The sequence below is a fragment of the Uloborus diversus genome, chromosome 6 (assembly GCF_026930045.1).
Source record: "Uloborus diversus isolate 005 chromosome 6, Udiv.v.3.1, whole genome shotgun sequence".
Taxonomy (NCBI): Eukaryota; Metazoa; Arthropoda; class Arachnida; order Araneae; family Uloboridae; genus Uloborus; species Uloborus diversus.
In genome coordinates, this window is record NC_072736.1 from 76,516,039 (window position 1) to 76,541,197 (window position 25,159).

The 25,159-nt window shown below is 34.6% G+C and overlaps 1 protein-coding gene across 1 annotated transcript; it reads left to right on the forward strand.

Moving 5' to 3' along the window:
* Window positions 1-296: 296 nt before the first annotated feature.
* LOC129224823 (uncharacterized) lies at window positions 297-24,623 on the forward strand (the record flags this gene model as incomplete). Its single annotated transcript, XM_054859371.1, has 9 exons — window positions 297-372; window positions 685-731; window positions 811-851; window positions 4,078-4,122; window positions 11,540-11,707; window positions 20,348-20,414; window positions 22,520-22,627; window positions 22,720-22,803; window positions 24,010-24,623. Coding segments are annotated over 9 exons (1,122 nt in total), but the record flags the coding sequence as incomplete, so codon positions are not given.
* Window positions 24,624-25,159: the final 536 nt, after the last annotated feature.

A 25,159-nucleotide genomic window follows, 5' to 3' on the forward strand; every position in this document is an offset into this window, starting at 1 on the left:
TGAGTTTAAAGCAGAAAAGTTCAACTTTGGAAAAAATATATGGTTTTTTCTTAATAGAAAAAAGTGTAGCTTTACCTCATAGGTGTTGACATTCAATGTTTATTCCAATGCTTCGGCAACAGTTTGTAAAAATGCGCTGACAGCCAGTTGTTTAATATTTTACAGACGTAATACATCGTTGTGACGAGTGATGACTACGTGGTGAAAGGACAAATAAATCATGGTGCAGTGATTTTTATAGATGCTATAGCACGTGCTATTAAATTAAAATTCAACTCTGTAAATTCGTTTTTTAATGTGAATTAAAACTTATTATTCATGACCCCTGGCGTCTTAATCACATCTACCTTACACGATTAGGACGTTTAATAGGTGATTGTTATGTTTTAGTTACATATTTTACTCGTTGTAATAATATATTTTTGTCATTAATATCTCTGTGTAGCTTTGTTATTTTTCTGATAAATATAATACCCGACTTGTGTTAAAGCTACGATACTTACATTCATAAGTTTCCTCTTCATTTTTTATTATACTACCTCTCTTTTGTGTTGTTATGATGTTTTCAGTTGCAACTATAATTTACTAGTTTAAATAGAACTTAGAGAATTTCTTGATGAACATTTATTTTTATTTAATGCACATTTTATTGGGAGTGTTACATGATATATGCATTCATTTCAGAATTGTTCTTATTTCTATCGGAAATGAGTGAAAAGCTTTCTTGTCCGGTAAGTTCCTGTCCCTTGTAGAATTTATTTGAAATAAAAATTTGTTTCATTTCTTTAAAATGTTGTTTTTTTCTTGTAGGAATGTGGTTGTCTGTGCAAAAAATGTATTACTTCCATTAGGTTTGTATTTGAAAAATTGTCATTAAAATGAATTAACAATTGTTCATTCATTTATTTGAATGAATATAACCAGTCATTAATATGAATGGTGTGAGAGAAAACTGGGATGAAACCAACAATGCAATTAGAGGTCTACTGTACTAGTACTCAAATTAAAATTTCTAATGGAGAGTAGTACTGCCGTGCTAATCACAAAAGTCGTATCTGCACTTTTAATCAAAATTGAGTTAGTCACCAAGTGATTCTTTGTTACATATTTTACCTAAATACAAGGTTTTATGGTCATTTGAGACAGTGAGAAGCAAAGGGATGTAAGTAACAAAATTAAAAGTTTGGAAATAACCAGTACAAATAGTAGGTGACCCTCTCTTTTGTTTTGTAGCAAGAGATAGTATTATTAGCTCTGGTAGGTGCTGCTATACAGCATGATTCATGGATGCCCATATGCAAAGTTGCAAGGGGGGGGGGGCTAAAATATTTTCCCCGTTGTTTAGCTGGATATTTTCCCTGTGGAAACTGATTTCAGGACAGATTAGTCATTAAAATTTGACATTTTTAATAACTTATTCATTAATGGTTGGAGAAATGTTTTTACATTTTTGCAAAGAAAAAAGTACTAAAAGCAAGGAAGTTTTAATTTCAAGGGGGGGGGGGTTCAAGTCCCCCCCCCTTGCCTCCCTATAGGGCACCCTTGGCATGATTCTGAAAAAGATTTCAATGAAAGCCTACTTAGGATTGCATCTTTAAATGCGTTTTACTCGAAACTTAAAACAGTCCACTTGCATTTCTTTGCTTCTCATTACCTCATTTGTTAATGGGAAATATTTTTTAAAAAACTCTGAAAAAGTTGCATTTGTATCAAACACGTAGAGACATGCAACAACCAGTAATTTCTCCTTTTGATCTCAGATGCAGATAAGACCATAGGTGTGCACAGGGCTTCAGGAATGGGGGTACCACTGTACCAGGAGATTAAAATTGTACTTGGAAAGGCTCCCATACTTGCACGCTTAAGGAAAATTTACAAATATTGTGAGTGAAAAAGCATTTTTAAAGCATATGAGGTAAAAAAGTAATGAACCTAAAAATGTAAAATTTTAGCCACTTTCATACTAACTTTCATTTCTATGTGCTAATGGGGGTACCACGGTACCCCTGGTGACGCCCGTGCTCACGCCTATGGATAAGACTTTTGTGCTTAGGACGGCAAAGTAGCTAAAGCTAAATTCAGCAAGCTTTTAATTTGGAAGTGTTATGAATATCCTAACGAGGCTCTTCATTTCAAAATTTTCCAGGGAAGGGGTGGGGTAGTTTCATGTCCTGGGAGAGAATTCCCTCAAAGTTTGTTTTAACTGAATTTGTCTTAATTCCCCCCTGAAGCTCAGAAAATTTTCCTCTTTTGACATAGAAATGACTAAAGCTAATCATAGCTCTCTCGGAAATGTTTCCTGGCTATCCGACTGTTGAGGAAGATTTCATAGAGGCACTTGTTGAGAGAATGTATGATGCAAATGTATATTATATCAAACAACAACAAAAACCATGTCCACATTTTTAAGAATATAATAATTTTTCAAAGGGAATATGTGATATACCCCCCCCCCCCCCCCATTTGGCGACATCCGATTTTTTGCACAAAATTGAAATATTTTTCTCGCCAATGAGGCAATAATTTTTTAAGCATGGCATCCCTGGCAAAACTAACCTGTGTTTAGCAACCCGAAGGCAATCTTACAGATCTGTTCAAACTTGTTTACTTGGTTTCACGCAGGAGAGATACGTGGTGTTGTTTCGTGCAATATACCTTACAAGAATGCTTATTTTGTATTAGTTTAAATTCAGTAGTTGTGTTTTGAAGAAAAAACATTAGAAAATGCCAGTTTCTTCAAACTTGAAAGTTAATTAAAAGTTAACTCCAACGTGGTGTGTACCTGTAACGTGCCATTGTCATATGATGTATTGTTTTAGACTGAGTGTGAGGATTTATACCATAAAAAGATAAGTTCTTTATTTTAGAATTCAAAAAAAACTCTCACTTCCAAAATTCTTTGTTTTTACAAATCCTTGAGGGGTTCTTGTAGTTTTTAACTTTATTTTTACTGTATGTAAATTAATTTTACAAAAATAGTATGTTTATTTTGTTCTAAAAGTTAATTCTTATCGATGCCACGAATTATTTAGACATTCTATTAGCGTGCCTCCTTTAGGTACTGAATTTCTGAAAATAAGTTGACTCCAGCATTTTATAAAAATATAAAGGTGTTATTTTATGTAAAATATAATAGGTATTTTGAAAGCATGTCTGGATAGCAAATAAATGTATGGTATTTTTGCATTGTCTATGTTTAGGATGTTCTGTTGAGCTATTTCTACTTTTCATACATCGAAATTTGAGTAAGTAAGCGCTTTTTTGGCTGAAATAGTTATTGATTTTGGGAATGTTTTCCGCTTTAAACATCGCAATTTGAATTGCTTTGCTCTTTTTTAGCAGAGTATGAGAAAAGTTTTTGTTCGATGAAATGCATGTTGGGAAATAGCTTTTATTTCTATTGGTACATATTTCATTGGTGAGCTGTTATAGTAATTTATCAATATAAACATTTTAATACTTTCTAGTAATTCTTTGTGTACAAAAACTTTCTAGTTTCTGGTATTTTTGAAGCGTATATTCGTGATGTTTTTTGTTGTGTTTTTATGTTGTTTTTATATATATTGTGTTCTGAAGTGCTTTGATCATGTTTTTTATCTGATTTTTTCCTGTTGGCGCTAAAAAAGCATCGCTAAGAACGATGTATGACATATGTCGTCATACATCGTTTCCTTGGCGACGCTTTCTTGGCGCTAACAGGAAAAAGTCGCCAAGGGTGGGGTATATCACATCAGTTCCTTTCAAAGTCAGTGACAGAGGGGAGTTGTGGACACTCCATATACACCGTATAGTCTCAAACATTTTTTAGACACATAGCGTATACCCTCAAACTTCGAAAATGTTCATATTATGATATATTATGTCTATGATTGCATACACATATTGTGCATAACAGATTGCTGGGAGTATACCCTAAAAAAATTGATGGGAACATCACTGGTTTTAGATATGGTGATGTATACTACTGGACTATCTTTTTCTAAGTGTTTGGATTAGAAGTTAAAGCTGTTGTCTATGATATTAATTATTTTTCTTCAAAATTTGTGTAGATTAATTATTTACTTATTTTCGTTTTAGAACCTGGCCTAACCTGGAAGATGCAAAGTTTAAGTCTACGGATACGTAAGTTTTTTCTTTTTCTGTTTGCTAGTTTAGTTTTTGACTTAGTGGAGAAGTACACGATCCCCTTGAAGGCATCTAGTCATAGTATTTTCCTACGTATAATACACAGATTAAAAAAGTGTAAAATGTATGAAGTTGGGATTGTAAGCTGCTGCAGATTATCTGCACTTTTTTGTCTCAACGACAACGCATTGAACCTCAATTTTCAGCAGGATTTACCAATAGAGACTATATTCTGCCATGCTAAGCACAGATGTGGTATCTGCACATTTTATCAAAATTGAGTTATTGGCACCAGGTGATTCGTTAGTAATTTAATTTACCTTACTCGCATGTTGTTTGGCGATTTGTGAACGCGAAATATTAAAAGAAGCTTTAAGAAAGAAGTCTTAACTGCACATTTTGCATAGTTTGCTAAGGCAATTTGAAGGTAAGTGACAAATACTAAGCCTTTAAAGTGGTATCTGTGCAGTTACCACTTTTTTCCTTAGTAATTTGTTGATATGACTTTTATACCTTATTAAAGCAGCATATTTAATAATGTCCCGAGTAGCATCAACTCATCGGCCGTTCATCGAAATCCGATCAAACTTGCATTGGTCGATGATCGGGCGATGATCAGATTCCGATGAGTTTTCATCGGAAATTGCTCCAATATGTCTCATCGGCAATAGTAGAATCCGATCATCGGAATCCGATGAATTTTGTTCCCTATACCGATGAGATTTAGAGCAATATACGAGCAGTGCTGTTCCGAGGCGATGAATTTTGGATGAAAATAAGATGAGATTTGGAGCAATATACGAGCAGTGCTGTTCCGAGGCGATGAATTTAGGATGAAAATACGATGAGAAGTAGTAACAACTGCGATATAGGGACAATCAGGAGGAAAAAAAAAAACAGTGGGAAGGGAGGGTCCGCCATCTTGGATGATCACGTGACTCTTTCGCCCTCTTGAAAACTTTCAGGATGGGTATTTTCGGATGACGTCATTTGGGACAATTATTTAACATATTTTAACTTTCTTTAATAACTTGTTTATTTTATTTCTAATTTAACAACTTTTGATTCATGAGCTCAATCTAAGTCGCTTTAACCGGGAATCGAACCCTAGACCTCTGGTATACGAGATTCATATGCTAACCACTAGACAAGTAATGCTTTTTCCAAGGAGGAAAATAATGTATTAAATGGAAAATCATTTGTGGCGCCATCTATCGGGGGGCAAGCCGATGACAGATTTCTGAACGGAAAGTGAGAATTTTATTCAGTGAATATACTTGTGGCGCCAGATAGTGAAGAGTTGGAGTCGATCATTTTGTCCGCAAACCAAGTTGGAGTCGGTAATTTTGGGAGTCAAATGCAACGAAGTGCAATTGTTTTGGAAATAGAGAGAAATCATTCAAGAGTCGGAGTCTCATTTTGTTCGCAATTCCAGTGAGGTAATAGGGGTTGGAATCGTGGAGTTAAAGTTGAACTGATTTTGCAGCAAATCGGAGTAAACCCTTCCAAAATCCTGGAGTCGGATTCAGAGTCAAAGTCTCAGTCATTTTTCCTCCGATTCTCAACCCTGAATGTTGATCCGTATAGCCTTACGTTTGATCAATAGTTGGATATTCAAATAATAAAACTCATCCTATTTTAACAGTTGGGAGATTTCCAAAAATTTTAGATTGGGAAAATTTTTATCGGAAAATTTAAACGACCTACTTTTTTTAAGATGAAATGTAACTCGGCAAATTTTCATCGGAAATTTTGATCGTTACGAGCTCTTTTTCCGGTGAAATTTCGCTCGGCAAATTTTCATCGGAAAATTTGATCGTTACGATCTCTTTTTCCGATGAAATTTCGCTTGGCAAATATTCATCGGAAAATTTGATCGTTACGATCTCTTTTTCCGATGAAATTTCGCTTGGCAAATATTCATCGGAAAATTTGATCGTTACGATCTCTTTTTCCAATGAAATGCAGCTCGGCAAATTTTCATCGGAAAATTTGATCGTAAGGATATAGTTTTCCGATAAAAAACAGCTCATCGAAAACTGTTCTCGGATTCTGATCGCAACGATATCAGCATGCATTACGCGATGAGTTTAGGAGGAGTCGAAGATCGGTCGAGCAAAATCCGATGAGTTGATGCTACCTGGGGTAGCAGTTTATTGTAACAGAGTACTAAAATTAGTTTACTGTTGAATAGTTCATATAGACATCGGCGTCGTCAGCTGAAATTTATTGGGGGGGGGGGGGGGACCATTCTGACTTTGTCATTTTCAAGTTGCATTAAGAAAAATTTGTGTTTATATATATATATATATATATATATATATATATATATATATAATGGGTTTACATTTAATACAATACTTTTAAACGTGTACATCTTGATTTACATAATTACACAGTAAGAAAAATAATTAAATACCAACAAATACATTTTTTCTAGACTACGCATGGGATACGAATATCCGTGCTATTTTTGTTTTTGATCAATTTCGTCCAAGATGTTTTTGTGAACGTGGCATAAAGCAACATGATTCAACCACTTTTGTGTCATAGTCGACCTTAGATACAATTTCAGCTTTCTCAGCGCACTGAAGCTTCTTTCAACTTTACACGACGAAGGGCGGCACACCAAGAGTAGCCCCACCACATTTTCAACATTTTGAAACAGTGGACAATTGAATTAACCGTTCTTAATGAATGAAATCAGCAAGAACGAAATCCAGCTTTATTGAATCAGCCGCGTTATGGAATCAAAGCTGTTTAGAACAAAATGTGACTCATATATAAGCCACGACAACTGTATAATTAAATTTTTATATTACAGAGTGATAAACCCTGCAGCTCTGAGTTCTTGGCACTAGTTGGATTCGAAGGAGTTCAATTTGATGTTTTTTAATTAAAAAATTAAAAGTATATACTTCACCGTTATGCCATTCACGAACCTACAAAAAACACAACTACAAAAATAAAATAAGACACAAATTATTAAGCTCTCATAATATCATATTTTAATAATGCTACCTTTTAAAGTATTTTCTTAATTTTTTTAGGTTTTTGTAACAAATGCACCAAAATTTTGCTTTTTTGTTGAATCCTCCATACACTCAATGCATATGAAACCAAAATTCAGCAAAAACCATGCCCATGTAAATACATTAATTTCTGATTTCTCAAAGTCAGTAGGGAAAGTGCCCCTCCTGATCATCTTTAAGTGACAGGCCTGCCTTGAGAGACACACCTCACAGATTGAAAAGTACTGGCCTACACAGAGAACAAACAGCATTTGGTGTATAATTGAATTCTGATCAGTGGACGATGGGAAAGAGATAGAGAAATGAACTGCTTTTTTCTGACACGTGACTATAAGTTTTAAAATGGTTATTTCAATAAAATTTCTTCAGAAAAGCAGGATTATTAATGGATAATTTTCTGTTAAGCTTAAATAACTAAAAGGAGTAATATTTATTCCATTAAAATTTATAAAAGATGAAACATTTCAAAATAAAAAGAGAGAGAGGAAGTTGAATGCATTAGCTCCGATAGGACTCATAATGTCAAAATATTGACTATAAAGCACACCGGATTAGCAGGCCTTCAGGGGCTACTCGATAGGAGGTCGCTGTGAACTTTCATAAATTTTCCTTTCCCAGAAAATTTTGTCTGACGAGTCTTCAAATTTCGAGTAGTTTTTTGCGGAATATTGCATTAAAAAGATTCTCATTTGATGTAGTGATGTGGATAATTAGGAATTTCATTGAGAAAATTGAGAAGTAACCCCATCTGAATAGTATAAAATCGGGGAGCCCCTGCATGTATTACACTAAACAGAATGGTACTTATCACGGTCTTTTGATTTTTTGAAGATGGTTCCGTGGATGTTGATGATAATTCAGTAGTTAAAAATTGCTCAGGTTCATTTGATGTAGAAGGTTTGCTACATTTTCCCGTTTCAAGCCATAGCCATATGCTCCATAGCCGTAATCAAATGTGTAAAAAAAGTATTTTTACCAAAATAAGAGCTCTCTTCAGGTCACCTACTCTCAAGGAGGCCAAAAGACCACATGAAATTATCTTTATTTTTGTCGAAACGTCCTTTTATTTGTCTTTTTTTTTTCTGGTCATCTTGCGCTTCTTTTTTCGTTGGTCTATCGGAAGTGACATCACAGTATCCATCGTTATGCTGGCTTACAATTTGCTTTTGAAATTGCACGTTAATTTTTAGACTCCTCCTCTTTTTTTCTGTAATGTAACGCTTTTTTGGTCAAATTTGAGATGCCGCAAACACATTTGAGAAACCGCGCTTCGGTAAGGTACTTTGAAGCCACGTGTTGAATAATGTCAAACACATGACACGTCCTTTCCTTTTCTACTCCAAACTTAACCTTTGACCAGCTAAGTGGTCTTCTAAATTTTTGTGCATTCTTTGGCCAGGGTGTTGTTGCCAGCTGCAAAAAACCCCCAAAGAGGTCTGGTGTCTCATTTTGTTTGGGTAACATCGGGGTCGCTATAAATTGAATCGAATCGGCGAAACAAACACTGCAAAACTTGAAAAAAAAAAAAACTGGAAGCGCCGAGAAACAAGATAAGAAAGAAAGGGACAGAAACTCAGATCTCCGTCTGACTTCTATTGACTTATTAGCACAAGAGTTGTAAAAAAAAGGGGGGGGGGGTTCATATACGCTGAAGACTCGACTATGGATGGTTGACATTGCACTCGGTAGAAGGTGTCCCCTTTCTAGCATACTGAAGCTAGTGTGCGCAGAGGGCAGAGCAATGGTTTGTCAATGGAGTTCACTTTCCGACTTTCCGTTCACTACACACATCACCTATTTTGTTTTTTTTAGTTCATTTTCTTTCGATGTTCATTTTGTTTTATTTGATATGAATTAAACATGGTAAATTATGTATTATGCAACTGTTTAAAGTCTTCAAAGCAAAAATAATTTCCCGTAAATAATGAATTTCATCTTGACAATTATCGAGGGGGTCCGATTTTCAAATATTGAGGGGGTCCGGTCCTCAAATATTGGGGGGGGGGGGGGGTCCGGACCCCTTGGACCCCCGGCCGCCACGCCCATGAATATGGATAGATAATAAATACTGATATAACTTTGCATAAATGTTCAAGTAAATATTCAACTTTTTCTATTTACATTTTTATTTAAAATGCAAATTCTTAAAAATGAAATGCATGTAAAATATTCATATCTAATTCCTTCATGAAAAAAAAAACGCATTTCATTCTACGGCCAGTTATATTTTTATTTAAGTATTGTCTGCTGTCAAAATTATTTTCATGCTGGGTAAAAATGAATCTAGAAAGTAAAACATTATAAATGATAGCATCAACACATTCTTTGAATATAAAGAACAGAAAATTATTATGGTTTATACAATTTTAAATATCCAAAATTTTGAAAATGGTTTTTTTCAGAAGATAGATTATGTTACATTTGTATTATCAAAAAAAAAAGCGGCAGTTAAGTCCAAATAAAGCAGAGTATTATTTAATGATACATTAAGCGTGTTTTGCTAAGCTATTTTTGTTGTATCTCTGCAGATAACCCTAGAAATACCTAGCAATGGTCACTTAGGTGAAATTAACCTAGTAATATCAAAAGGTTTGAAGAGAAAATTTGTCGTAACTGCATTCATTGATTTTAAATTAAGATGTTCACAAAAATACTCTCTTATGTAGGTTAGATAAGTTATTTATCAAACAACTACCATGAGTTGAACTTTTAAGTCTTAAATCAAAGAAAAGAGTTGTAAAACTTGAATCATGAATTTCTCATTTTGAGCTCCACTACGGATACCACTCTTATGCTTCTCAGGGCAGTATTCCACCATCCTATGGTTTTTTATTTTATATAGCTTGAATTTTCTTATGCAATTCTGGCTGTGTAAAAGAAACAACCATACAGTCATTGTAAAAGCAGTCTCCATTTACACTTGACTAGACCATTTGCACCTTTGTCTTAAAGTAATTAGCATACTGTAATCATGATTTCAATAAGAAATCATTATTTTTTAGTTTCATTTTGCTTTTACCTTAAATATTATTACTTATTCATGTTTTTAATTTAGTTGCTAAAATTTTATTTTAAATCAAAACAACTTCATTTTCTGATTGTCCGCAGATTATACAATTTTTTTTTCTTCTAACCGATTTTAGAGCCTGGATTATATGCCACCATGGATAATGCAGAGGAAAATTGACATTTTTTTTTTTTCGAAAGCATGTGTTTCTTATTTTGACACTTCTTTTAAGAAAAAATGAAATAAAACACCTTGTTGCACTTCGTAACAAATTTAATCTTGCTATGCAAGATTCTTATTTTTTGGTTATTGCTTTCTTGAATACTTAAAATGGATGTTAATGCTAAAAATAATAAAAAATAAAAATTAAAAAAACAGCCATTGAAAAAATCCTATAAGGGAAATACCTAATCTTTAACATTTCTCACTACCCATACAAGCATATCAGGGAGTATGTTAGCAGTTTGTACCCCGACATTATTAGAAAACTAAGACTAATTCTCATTCATAAAAAGAGTTTTGTTGCATTTTGAAATCAGAATCTTATGTTGTCGAACCCTGTTGAGAAGAAGAATCAGCAAAATGAACATTCCATACATACATGAAATACACCGCCAGCTCAGTCATTCCAGCTGAGGACTGCAGTTTTGTGCTTATTAGCACTTGTCAGCCCGGCATAGGAAAGATACTGATACTGGAGATGAATTTCATGTACCACTGCCTTATAGCTCTGGCTATATTACTGAAAATACCATGCCTTGCCTTCAATCTCCAAGTTGAACCGAACCAATGCTTCGGCCACTCGTCTGGTCAGTGCTAAGCTACCAGTTGGTTTGGCACTCTTGGCTTCCTTATGAGGTTTTTCACCTCCATCTCAGTCACTTCCTATGCTGGGCTGATGAGTGCTAATAAGCAGGAAACTGCAGTTCTTGGCTGAAATAACTGAGCTGGCAATGTATTTCATGTACTTCTACCTTAACCCAGGCTATAGGGCAGTAACTTACTAAAAATTCCATACATAGTTGAGCCCCCTTAGCACAAAATTGCTTAATGTGAAGTATCGTTTTACATGAAACACTCTTTTGGTTCTGTGAGTTAACAATCATTTTATAATTTATCAGATAAGATCAAATATGGTTAACACAAAATAATTATGGTCCCGGGAATTTTACGTTAACGAGGTTCAAATGTACAGATACTTGATGTACATTCATAACATAAAAAGTTGCATGGCACACACTCATTAAAATAACCTAACAGTGTCATTTGTTATAATAACAATAAAAACAAGATAAATACTCTTTTCATTTTTTCTTTTTAAATGATGATGTATTTAGAAAATATAGTCTCTTTAACTAATTTTTTGTTATTTCAGTCTTCATTTGCATCAAGAAATTGAATCTCTTAGGAGACAATTACTGGAAAGGGAATATCATATTTTGAAGATGGAGAATAATGTTTTGAATCATGTGGAACAATATCCAAATGGAGAGTGGGAGCATATGCAGCAGGAACTAATGATCTGGAAAGATAAATATGAAAGGTAAGTCTTTTCATAAATATTATTTAAATTTTTTCATAATTTTCCATAAATTTTGAAGAAATCTTTTTAGATAATGGATTTATTTGTGAATGCTAAAATCATGTGTAGATATTTTTTTCTCTTCATTTAAGAGGGTTTTATTTGTTTTTCAACAATTATTCATGTTATGGGATTTCTTTCCTAGGTGCTTCAGAAGGAGGACATGTGCTGCAGTGCCTTTTTTTTTTCTTATTAAGAGTATTCATAGGGGGCAAGGTGGAGCACCTGCTTCCCCTTCCAAAATGGAAATATTAAAAAAAAAAAAAAATTTGCAAAAGCAATTTTCAAAAAAATGTTCAATAGCCAGTTTTCGTAGCATTTTACGCATGAAAATGTATTTTGAAGAACACCCCCTCCCCCCTCTCCCAACTTGCATTAAATTTAACTCTGATCTAATCTACTAATATGTTTTACTTTGGACAGAAAAAAGGATTTGTACCAGAAGAGTACTGCAGGTAACTTCTGCTTTAGAGGAATCTTTGCGTCCATGGCATTCACTGCCTGCTGACCAAAAACGACCAATGTTTATTCAGCTTTGCTATAATGAAGTGGCAGATGTAGAACCTTCTGTTGTATCCTTCCTTATTCATCTTAGTTGGAAGGTGGTGCGTGGGTTTACTTAAGTAACGAACATCGAAACCGCTTACGAACAACACATACTTTACTGGCACAAGCGCACACAATTACATACATCTTAACCAAAGGTGAAAGCACTTTTCATTCTCCGTTACAGTTAGATCTCGATCCAGTTTACATTCTCATACAGTCACAGTTAAAGTTAATAGCATTAAGACACTACATCCCTCCCCCCAAAGTCCTTATAACTACAGATCAAGTCTCTTTGGAGGCTTTCTGATTCGAGTTGACCGTCGAAGCACTGGAGTTAGTTCAGCAGCTGGCAAGGGCTTGGGATCTGGAGCAGCTGTAGGCATTATTGTCTTTCTGGATGGACTTTTTGGATCGGGGTACACCACAGGTGAGTTTGGACAAACATTGGAGCTAGCGGGTTCATCAGAATCTCGGGAAGCCTCGCAAACGGACTCCCTATTTGGCTCGGATTGAACCGTGGACGATTCCTGTACCCTGTATCTAGGGACTGTACTCTGTGACGTCTCGGACTCGGATACTGCAGTGTTGCGTATCTGGTCGATGTGTCTCTTCCATAACTGTCCGTTAACATCTATGGTGTAATGCAGGTGACCATCTCTACTGACGACTGTACCGAATTTCCACCTTCTATCTCCTTGGCGATAATTCCGTACAGCGACTCGATCACCGGTATTGAAAAATCGATCTCTGAAACAAATATCTTTTTTTCGTCTTAGATCTATCTGGTGTCGAACATCGGGTATGAGCAGATCAATTAATGTCCTTATCTCTCTCTTCATAAACATGAATGATGGGCTTTGTTGGGTAGTCATGTTTGGAGCTTTGCGATATTGCGTGTTTATTTTTTGACGAAGGGAACCTGGGAAGTCAGACATCGCCCTTAGCGATTGTTTAACGGTATATACATACCTCTCTGCCTGACCATTACTAGATGGCTTATAAGGAGCACAAGTTTTATGTACAATACCATTGCATTTCAGGAATTTTTCAAACTCTTCTGATTTAAGCTGCGGTCCATTATCACTGACAAGGGTAATGGGTAACCCATATCTCGAAAAACACTCTCTTAGGCATTCGTTGGTGTTTGCAGAAGTAATTTTCTTCATAGGAAATACTTCAAGCCATTTGGAGTACGCGTCCACTACGATAAATAACATGTGTTCGAAGATTGGGCCAGCAAAATCTATATGAATTCTCTCCCAGGGTGCACTTGGATATTCCCAGCAGTGTGTTTTAACTTTTGGGGGATCAGCTTTATGCTTTGCACATTCTGTGCAGCTTCTTACCATCTCTTCAATATCCTTATCAATATTCTTCCAATAGATGTATGAGCGGGCTATACCCTTCATTTTCACCATACCCAGATGGCCTGTGTGGAGATCTTCAAGTACTCTTCTTTGGTAGCATTTTGGAATGCACACCCTGGATAAACGTAAGATGCATTCATCTTCTACAGCAAACTGGGCAGTGTCATCTCCCTTCCCTCTTACATGTTTCCCTGATTTTAAGGCATGATAGATGGGCTTTAGCTCTTCATCAAGCTTGGATTCTCTAGCAAGATCCTTTGAAGTAATTGGCAAAGTCTCAATTTGGCACATTTGAAACATAGATATTTCATCTCTCAGATCTAAATCTTCTGATTTTAAAGGAAGTCGTGATAAGAAGTCTGCATTACCATGCTCAGCAGTGTTCCGATATATAATGTCAAATTGGTACGCTTGTAAAAATAATGCATAATGCAATAGTCTTGTTGCTGACAATACAGGAAGACCTTTTTTGCAACTAAAGGTTTATGATCAGTGACCAGAGTAAATCTTCTACCTTTTAAGTATAAATAAAATTTTTTTATTCCCCAAATAATTCCCAAGGCTTCCTTATCTATTTGAGAATATCGCTGCTCCGTTGGGGTCAATGTTCGAGATGCAAATGCAATAGGATGTTCAGATCCGTCGGGAAATTGGTGCGCAAGGACGGCGCCTAAGCCAACAGGTGAAGCATCTGTTGACAAGATAACTGGTAAGCTTGGATCGTAATGAGCAAGGACTCTGTCCGAACATATTTCTTTCTTGATTTTATCGAATGCTTCAGAACATTCCGCATCCCAATTCCATTGAACCCCCTTACGGGTCAATTGATGCAACGGATATGCCAATGTTGCAATATCTTTCGAGAATCGACCATAAAAATTTACAAGTCCCATAAACGACTGAATCTCTTGAACATTTTGGGGAGTTTTTGCCTTCATAATAGCTAAAATTTTATCATCTGTTTTTGACAAGCCCTGAGCATTGATTTTGAACCCGAGGAATTGTATTTCACTTTGAAAAAATTTGCTTTTTTTATTATTTAACTTTAGGCCATGAAGCCGACATCTTTCAAAGAATTTTTCTAACTTTTGGCAATGGGTTTCTATATTGGGCGTAGCAATGCGAGCATCATCAAAAAATACTTCTACCCCATCTAAATCCTTAAATACAGATTCAATGTAGCGCTGCCATACCGCTGGTGCGGCATTCACCCCATACATTAAACGTTTACAAATGTAGAGGCCTTTGTGAGTGCTTATTGTGAGGAGTTTTTGACTATCTTCGTGTATTTCCATCTGCAGATAAGCTTGACTAAAGTCAATTTTAGAAAAAACTCTACCCCCACTGAGTGATGAAAAAATTTCCTCTACTCGCGGCAAGGGGTATTGCTGGACTTTAAGATTTTTATTCAGCGTGACTGAATAATCAGCACATAATCGTATGCTGCCATCTGCCTTAACAATTGGTACTATTGGGGTCGCCCAGTCACTTGTTTCTGTTTTTTCTATAATGCCTTCCCTCTCAAGTCTATCGATTTCTTCTTCAACTTTATTCTTAAGAGCGAAAGGTACAACGCGTTGTCTGCAAAAAATAGGTTTTGCATCCGGCTGCAGCTCTAATTTGCATTTATAATTCTTTATTTTCCCAACACTCGAATTATCAAAAATATCTGCATACTTGTTAAAAAGTAATTTTAAACGATCATTTTCAGCTCCAGTTGTTTTGACATGTTTGATGCCTGCCCAGTCAATATTAATTTTGTGAAACCATTCTCGACCAAAGATTGTGTCTAAATCTTGTTCTACTAGGTAAAGATTTAATTCCTGTTGCTGATTATGATATTTAACATCTACTGTTACGTATCCCAGAGGTACAAGAGAATTTCCATTGTACGTCTTAAAAACTAAATTAGTAGGAGAAAGTTCCTTTCCAGAAATTTTCCGGAATTTTTTTATGCTCATGACTGATACAGTTCCCCCTGTGTCCAGTTCCATCTGCACTGGTGTATCATCAATGGAAACCGAAATCATTATTGGAGGTTGTTTTGGTTCCTCCTTTAAGTTTGACTTTAGTGTCACTTCGTACATGGGTACGCTATTTATATTGTTTTCCCCCACTTGCTTCTGTTTTACAAAATTCTTTTTGGTTTTGGGTGTTCTCTGGGCAGCAAAACAAGCTACTTTAATATGCCCTATTTTCCCACAAAAAAGACATTTTGCAGTCTTAAATTTGCATAAATTCGGAGAATGATCCTTCGAAAGGCATCTATAGCACGGTTTTTCAATTTTCACTGCCGAGTTTTGAACTTTCGTTTTGTTTACGGGCTGTTTCGTATAACTTTTATTTGAATGTATTACGTTCAATTTCGTACCAATAATAGCATTTGAGCTTTGAGAAGCTTTTTCCATAGCCGAAGCAATAGCTAATGTTTTAGATAATTCCAAATCATCTTCTTCGAACAGTCTATCTAAGGTTGTTCTATCCCGTAACCCACTTACGAAAACGTCTCGGAGCATTGTATTTAACATGTTTTTATCATAATTACAAGGTACCGCTAGCGATCTTAATTCCGCTATGTAAGCACTTATGCTTTCCCCTTCCTGTTGTTTTCTGTTTAAGAACATATGTCTGCTTGGAATTATGAGCGGTTTAGGATTTAGATGTTCCTTAAGAATATCAATAAGAGTATCGAAATCTTTTTCAGCAGGATTTTCTGGAGCAAGCAAATTTTTTAGCAAATTATACAACTTAGCCGATAGGCTAGAAATCAAGGTTTTACCTCTTTTAATTTCCGCAACATTCTGAATATCTAAAAATGCTTTAAAGCGCTCAATAAATGAATCAAATGATTCTGACATTTCGTCATATTTATCAAACTGAACACCAGTTACTTTCGATTTTGAATCTGGTTGTTCTTTCGTTTGTAAAGCTTCCATAAGCATTTTATTTTGCTCAATTAATTGCTGAACTAGTTGCTCCATGACAGATTTTTCTCAATTAGAAATATATCATAATTAATAATTCCTACCTTGAGCTGTCTTCAGTTTAATAAACCTAATCCTTACTTGATTTCGCACTCTTTATACTCTCAAACATCGTCGCCAGTTGTTGTATCCTTCCTTATTCATCTTAGTTGGAAGGTGGTGCGTGGGTTTACTTAAGTAACGAACATCGAAACCGCTTACGAACAACACATACTTTACTGGCACAAGCACACACAATTACATACATCTTAACCAAAGGTGACAGCACTTTTCATTCTCCGTTACAGTTAGATCTCGATCCAGTTTACATTCTCATACAGTCACAGTTAAAGTTAATAGCATTAAGACACTACACCTTCCCAAGGTGGGAAGTAGAATCCAAAACTTCAAAACATCGTTTACCCTGTATATTTCAACGATTCTGAAATAAAAGGAAACCATTTTATGTTCAAACGAAGAGTATAAATACAGACCTTATACTAATAAAAAAATTAACTTTATTTGAAACATTAAGACCAATTTTTGACAGAAAGTCGGCGTTTCTTCTTATCACAGAATAATTTTATAATATTGTCTGTAAAAAGATTCCTCTCTTTGTGAAGAAATGTCCCAAGGCTAAAGTGTTCGATTGGTTTTGGGCCATAGTTGATCTTAGGTAAGTTTTATATGGCATAGGCATGAAAAACTTCTCTCTTATGTACTTGGCGTAACGGGAAGAGTACCGAATATATGAATCAAATCAACACATTCGGGAACAACTACTTGTTGCAGCTCTTTAATGTCTCGACTGCTGTATTTGGGAGGGGGGGGGGGGGCAGTATTTGCTTCCCGTTTTTTTCCCATAATTTTATTTCAATCTTCACAGCAAGCTGTGAATTCTCTAAGAATTGGTCGTACATTTCTGCAGCTTTTCTAATTTTCGACTCTTTGTACTAATGAATATGAGCAGGAATAAGCCATTCTAGTGGCAGAATGTTTCGAAAACTATGGGGAGAGTCTTGATTTGTTAAAGAAAAGTAAACTATAAAAACCACTGTTTTGCAAAATTTACAAAACCTAAAAGGCAAACTATTGCAGTGTCTGGATTGATGTGGGAGGTGTAATTGAAGGGATTTATGAGAGTAAGTATATTTTTGGGTATTTGGACGTGAAGGATTAATAGCAAATTTGGGATATTTCGAAAAAAAATCTAAATGCTAAAATTACTCGTAGTAAAATTTGACCAATTGAAACTAGAATACAGACAAAATTTGTTTTTTTTTTACTAGTGAATCTATGCATGATTTTTTTTTTCTTCTAATTTCTGTTTAATGTTTCACCACTTACATTTTTGCTCATAAAATTAGTAGGGTCTGGTGGAGTAAAGTGGTCATAAAATCGTAGGTTTTCAACTTAGGTGGATAATAAAAACAATAAATTCTTTAAACACTTCAATTTTTTTTGTAGTTATTTTACATTGCATTATTAAAGAACACGGTACATTGCATTTCAGGAAAAAAATATTGAATTTAAGTAGTTTTATAACACTTTCATTTCCCTTTGTATTTATGACCACTTTCTCCCATGGGATGGGGGAAAGTGGTTATAGCATGGGGTAAAGTGGTCATAGTTTAAAAAAACTGCAAAACCGTTACAAATAACCCTAATTTTTGTATATTTCGGTTATTTTTATAGTTACAAGTATATGTACGAGTATATACGGATATACACAAGTCTACTTACTATACGTGTCGTGTAGACATGAGTAAACATGTTCATAGATGAATAGATACATGTATACATCAGATGCATGCACATGCCTACTCAAGTATATACGTGTATACACGAGTGTGTACACGTATATACTCACGCATGTATATGTGATTACCTATAGGAGTGTATACGTGTCTACACGAGTATATACGTATCACGTGTATATGTGAGTAAAGCATAGAAAAGAACATCATATGCATGTTTTGCGCTTGTATCTCGAGTATATGCGTGCATACCTGAGTATATACGTGTACAGTCGACTTATATACGCATATATAAGTGTACATACATACTTATACGAGTATACACGAGTTAATTCGTGGATATATCCAGTTCGTGTTTGTACGTGTCTACTCACGTAAATATATATGAAAGCACGAGTATAGTCGTATGTTTACGTTTTAACACGATTATATACCTGTTAGACGTATATACGTGCATTTACGAGTATACACCAGTACATGTATCCACGAGTATATCCGCTAATATACATGTAGGCTTACAGAATGAATCCAAGATTTTTTACAAAATCTAAGTGGTGTGAAAGGGGAGGATAAGAAGTAAAGAATCACAAGAAACTTATGGTCGCTGACGCGCTACATGCACAAAAGGTAAGAAACTGACATTAGCAAAACAGGTCTTAAAATTGTTACACAAAGATGATTTTACTCGACATTTTAGTTTTTAAGACATATTTAGAGCAGTTGTTAAAATTTACGGCCTGCAGTAGTTCTAATACACGCATCGCAACGAAGGTGCAGCGACTGATGAAAGTTTTTCAAAAGTCTCGTAATTGCAACAGAGTGATTGCGATGCATGTATTACAGCTGCCGGCCGCAAATTTCATCAATAACTTTTAAATTTTCTTAAAACTTAAAATGTTGTGTAAAATTGTCTTTGTGTAATAAATTTGTGACATGTCTTGTATCCATCAGTTTCTGGCTTTTCGTGCATGTAGCGCGTCAGCCTTGAGTTTGATTCTGGATGTTTCTTATGATTCTTGCTTCTTATTCTCCCGTCTAACACCTTTTAATAATTTGACCAAGAGTTTAGACTCACCCAGTATACATGTATATCATATGATTGTATGCAAGTGTCTACTCGAGTACGTACGCGTATATACGTGTTTCCCTGAGTATATAATTGTTCGTATATAAGCATATACGAGCATATAAGCGGGGATATACATGTATAGTCGAATGTATATCTGTATAGATAAAAAATACTTGCAGGTACCCAAATACGTGTTTATTGGTGCATTTATGTGAATACATATATATACGTGCCTACACGAGTATATGCGTATACATACGCATATACTCGTATATTTAACTCTGTTTATTGTAAAAACAATACATATTAAGTGAAATTAATATTTAATTTATATCTGCCTTATACTTAAAGATTTAGTGACTTTGGAAGAACAATATTTGTTAAGCCTAATATTATGACCACTTTACCCCATCTTACTTAAATTGTTCTAACAAATTATTCAAAATAGATTCAGCTAACTGCTAATGAATAAGAGTTCTTGAGACATGTAGGAAGCTTCCTGTGCAGTCAATCTGTTCATAATTCTAACAAACAAAATTTCTCAAGGAAGTTAAAAAAGGTGTTTAGATTTTAAGAATTTTCATATTTATACAAAATATTTTTTTTTTTACCAAATAAAATTTTGCCAGTTGTAAAATTTTGTACTCAAAATATAGTTTATAAATGCACTACCCTAAAATGAAATTTTCATATTTATTCGAACATTGATTTCCAAGCTATAGCCATTTATTTGAATTATGACCACTTTACCCCATTGACCGCTTTCCCCCACCAGACCCTATAAACTTTAAAATATGGTTCTACTTCAACTTTAATCACTTATTTTATTTAAAACTTCATTTGCAGTTTTGTTCAAATTTCATTTTATGTAAAATTTTCTTTTTTGTTAAAAATAGGTTGTATGATAGTCACAAAAAATTGCAGAAAGTCAATCAAGGGCTTGAAGATAAATTGCTAAAATTAGTGAGTACAAATTATTCTTTAATAATTCAATTAATTGAAAAGTATACTTTGATTGAAAATAGCTCTGTATCTAATTTTCATGAATAAAAATGAGCTTGTTAAAACTTCTTATGTATGATTTTTTTCCCTCTGATAGATTATTTGAAAATAGTTACTGTGTTTAGCTGTTTTCAGCAAAGCTACACTCATGGCTGCCTAAACAAATGATGAGTGGTGGCTACCAGGTGGTCATATACAGTCTGACAACCAATGATACGGAAAGGCAAAAATTTGGTTCAAAGGCGGAAATGGATGCATATATTAGTTCTTCTATATCTAATATATAGAAGAAAGTATTGGATTCGTGCAAATTTTCGAATTTTGACGGATTCGAACGTTTTGAGGTGTGCTGAGTCCATTTCGACTATTTTTGGAAAATGTCTGTGTGTGTGTGTGTCACGTCTGTGTGTGACCAGTTTTTTGTGGCCGCTCTACAGCAAAAACTACCGCATGAAATCGAACGAAATTTGGTACGCATATGTGCCCCTATGTGAACTTGTGCCCATTGGTTTTTGGCGCGAATTCATCCAAGGGGGGTGGAGCAATGGGACGTTTTTTGAGTTACGCGTGATTGCTATTCCTCAGGAAGTAACTGGCGGAATCGAACAAAATTTGGTCCATATGTTGCCAGTAACAGGAACAGGTGCTGATTCAATTTTGGTGTCAATAACTCAAACGGGGGTTGAGCTATGGAACGTTTCTGTTGTCAATTGTGACTGATGTATCTCAAGAAATAATGAACGGAATGAAAGAAAAATTTATCGGCAAGTAGCTTTTAGTGGGTATAAAAGCTGATTTTATTTTGGTGTCAACAGCTAAAAAGGGGGTAGCGCAATCGCCCGTTCTTTTTTTCCCATTGTGAGTCCCCTATCTCAAGAAGTAATGCTACGTTCTGGTTGAAATTTGGAATATATGTGAATCCATATGTAAACAGGCTTTGGTTCAATTTTGGCGCCAATCGCGCCAAGAGGTGCTGATTTATTTTTATTATCATTATTTTTTAGCGAATAAAAATAGCTTTATTAATGCAACAATAAGAAAGATAGATCGTAATAGATTATCGTCTGCTTATTTCTCATGATTTTAATTGTATGGAAATGATCGGAAATATTATCTCGATGATTTAAAATTTTTAACTGTTGCCATCTTGCGTTTGTTAACAAATAAAATATTTGTAATTAATTCAAGGAAGGCTTTTAAAATAACTTTCAATTTTCGCTCTTTGCTTTGCTTTTGCAATAATTCAGACATTGGGATGGTCGTCAAGTTTTTGCATGTGTCATTTTGTGTTTGTTGGGAATATTGCTTCCCCGTCAAGCATGGGGAGGGATCAGAAAAAAAAAGAAAAATATAGAAGAAAGTTTCGTGATGGCCACAACATACTAGTTTAGATGCAGTTTTGTAAGAATAACAATTTGTTCATGGCAATATTTTTTTAAATATAAACTTTATTCAAACTATCCTCACATCAAAATTGATTTATTTTTTTTATAACATTATTTTGAGCTTACCATATTGCTTTTACATTTTTTGACAGAATGAAAAGATTTTATTTTCTTTTTGTTTCCATAGAAACTTCTTTTTTCTTCTCATTTTCAACTCAGAGGATGCAATAAATTAATAAGTCCCTAGTGACATTCTAAAACGCATGCATTAAAATCCCGTCACTGTTTTTTGCTCTCTCCTACTAGATGGAACAGTCATAACTTGGCCGCTTGCCAGATTCCACATCTTTCGTGGTTACATGATACGCTCAATAGTTTACATGTGTACTAATTTACATGAAAGTATTTGAATCTTCTTAAAAAGAGGTCTGAAGTCAAAAGCAATCTACCATGTTCTAAAGATTCAAATGCATTTTTTCTTTTTTTTATAGCAAACATAAGTTAGTAGCAAATTGAAAAGAAAAGAATTATTTCTTCCATTAGTGAAATTATAATATTTTAAAAAGTTTATTCAGGATTATATTTAACAGCTGTTACCATGCATTGGAAAATTGTTGCTAAAATATTCATAGCAATATATTGCAGGTATCAATAGCATTGAAACACTGAAATGTATTATAGGTTGATAAATTTGAAACTGAAAAAAATGCATTGACGAGGGATGTTGCAGACATTACAACACGTCTTGTTGAAGCTCGTTTATCAATTAATGATTTACAAGAGCAAAATGTAAGTCATATCATTAATGTGCATTCGTCTGAAAATTTGTGTCCTTTTTGTCTGTAGAACTAAGCAATATTGATAATCTCCCCTTTTTTCAGGAACAGTATCGAAATGATTGCAGTATTGCTATCCAGTTATTGCAATGCAAGCCTTCAAACTTCATTTCACAAAAATTGAGTTCAGTAAGTTATTTTCTGTTCTTTTATGTATCCTTAAGATCTCGTATTTCTCAATTAGTGAGTCTCCTTAAATTATTTTTTTATTCAAATTTTTTGAATCCCTCCCCCCTACTTCTGTCACAAAGTGACTCCTTTTATACTTCCTTTGTCACTTGTCATGCTGTTTTTCTTGAGTACATTCTTATTACAAAAAAAAAAAAGTGTGACGTTACCTTTCTTGTCACTTCCTCTCTTCTCCTTGTCACATACCGTCACAATTTCACGAAACGTCTTCTTTCTCAAAATTTGACACTATTTGTGGACAACCTCTTGATATGCATACTTTAAATGGGAAATATTTTCTTTTTTTTTTCATATCCAATTTTCTGTTGCCACAATAAGAATTTTTTCTTTGGTGTAACGTGTTGGATCTAATTTCTTTCAATAAGTAAGTTAGAATTTTTGACTTTTGAATTTATTCTATCCCCCCCACCTTTTTTTGTTACGTTTAATATTGGGTATTAATTTTTCATTAAAAATGATGAATATGTTTTCTTTTATATTTCCCTAAAAACTGAAAATTCTAGGTTTTTGGTTTGAAATCATACTAAAGAATAAGAATGTTGAAAAAAATTAATTGCTATATATATTTAATATGTTTTTAAATTCTTTAACCACCTTCTAGTACCAACATCCTAGCAAACCTATTTTTGAAGCTGTATTTCAGTATTTTGGGTGTACGGGGGTGCCCCCCCAAGGGCAAAGGCGCACCCCCTCAATATTGCTGAGACACAAGAGCCTCCCCCAAAAATGAGAAAAATACCCTTCAAAACCCCCTTCCCAAAAAAAAATTTCAATGATGTAGTCTGTGCCATGACCCTCCCCCAGGGAACCCCTGTGGGGGTAAAACTGAAATTTAATGTTATATTTTATTTCAGACTGCCAAGAATCCCGGTTTTGAAACCTTCCCATTATCTAGTCAGAACAATAAAATGACATAAAAGGTTAACTTAAAATGATAACGTTCTGACCTAATAAATGATTCGATCATTTTGTGTTTGGGAGCTAAGCACTTGTGCTTAGTTTGTCTGACATTTCTTATCACAGGGAGGAGCCCTTGCAAGGATTGTGTGGTAATCTACTGGGGAGGGTGAGCGCAACAAGCAGGGGATGGAGCTTACCAGTTTAAATTGAAAATGTTTATTGATCAAAATTTTATTTTTGTTTCAGTTTCCTTCGGATCTTCAAGATAAGGTAAAATTGCATTTCAATCATCGTCCCCAAAGAGATCTTCACAACAGTCGTAGCAACCCAGAGCTACGCACCATTCGAGTTCCTATTCCTACTTTCCCACCAACTGCAATGGTTTACTCTGTAAATGATGTTCCTCGTGCCTTAGATACTGAACAAGAAGAAAATCAGAATCTTCCGGACTATGTCTCAGCTGCCATACTGGCTAAAGTTTTAGAAGAAAGGTCCAAAGAACGCTTAGATAAGCATGAACAGTGTCGTGTCTGTTGGTATAAAAGGCACTCATTAGATCATAGAGACAAAACAACTCAGACTTCTTGGCCTCCAACAGTTCTGGATATGCAAAATGGCAACAATATTGCACAAGTGCACTTGAAAGATAGATGTGAATCATCATCGAGCATAGACTCGTATACGTCTAGGTTTCGAAATAATTCTTCAACGAGTACGGAAACTGCAATATGATTTTTTTCATCAGCTCATAAATTATTGCAAATCTATTTTTCATATATCATTTGTAAGAAACTGTTTCAAAATTAATATTGTTATTGTTTTGTTAATATACTCATTACATTAGCTTTGTTACGCATTACATCTTAAATAGGGTCATTTCCCATTTATAATCTATTCCCTAATACCCCTAATAGCTGAAAATTAAAAATGCTATTTAAAAAGAACCTGAGATAAAATCTCAATTTCCTGGTGTTGAAAAAATATGTAGAAGGCATGTAAAAAAAAGCAGCACAATGACGTCATTTGGTGTGATTCTCGCTCGTATCTGTTCTGCAGTTTATTACTTCATAAAATAATCTGCCTTAAAGTTTTATTTGATGGATTAGAGTTTATGTTGTGGAATGATATGTTTTGAGTGAGTGTGTTGGCAATGTATTTTAATTAAGAAATTTAAGATACTATAACTGCTCTCAAAACCTCAGGCTTTTTATGCGATGCCCATCACAAGTGCAGAATTTTAATAGGATGAGATTATATTCAATAATTTAAATTTCTGAGCATTTTTTTTAGAATAGTGATATTTATACCTAAATAACTATTACTCCAATCCACTAATATTTAATAGTAAGTAGTGATAAAGAGATTGTTTACAATCACATCTGTTATGCATTCAAAG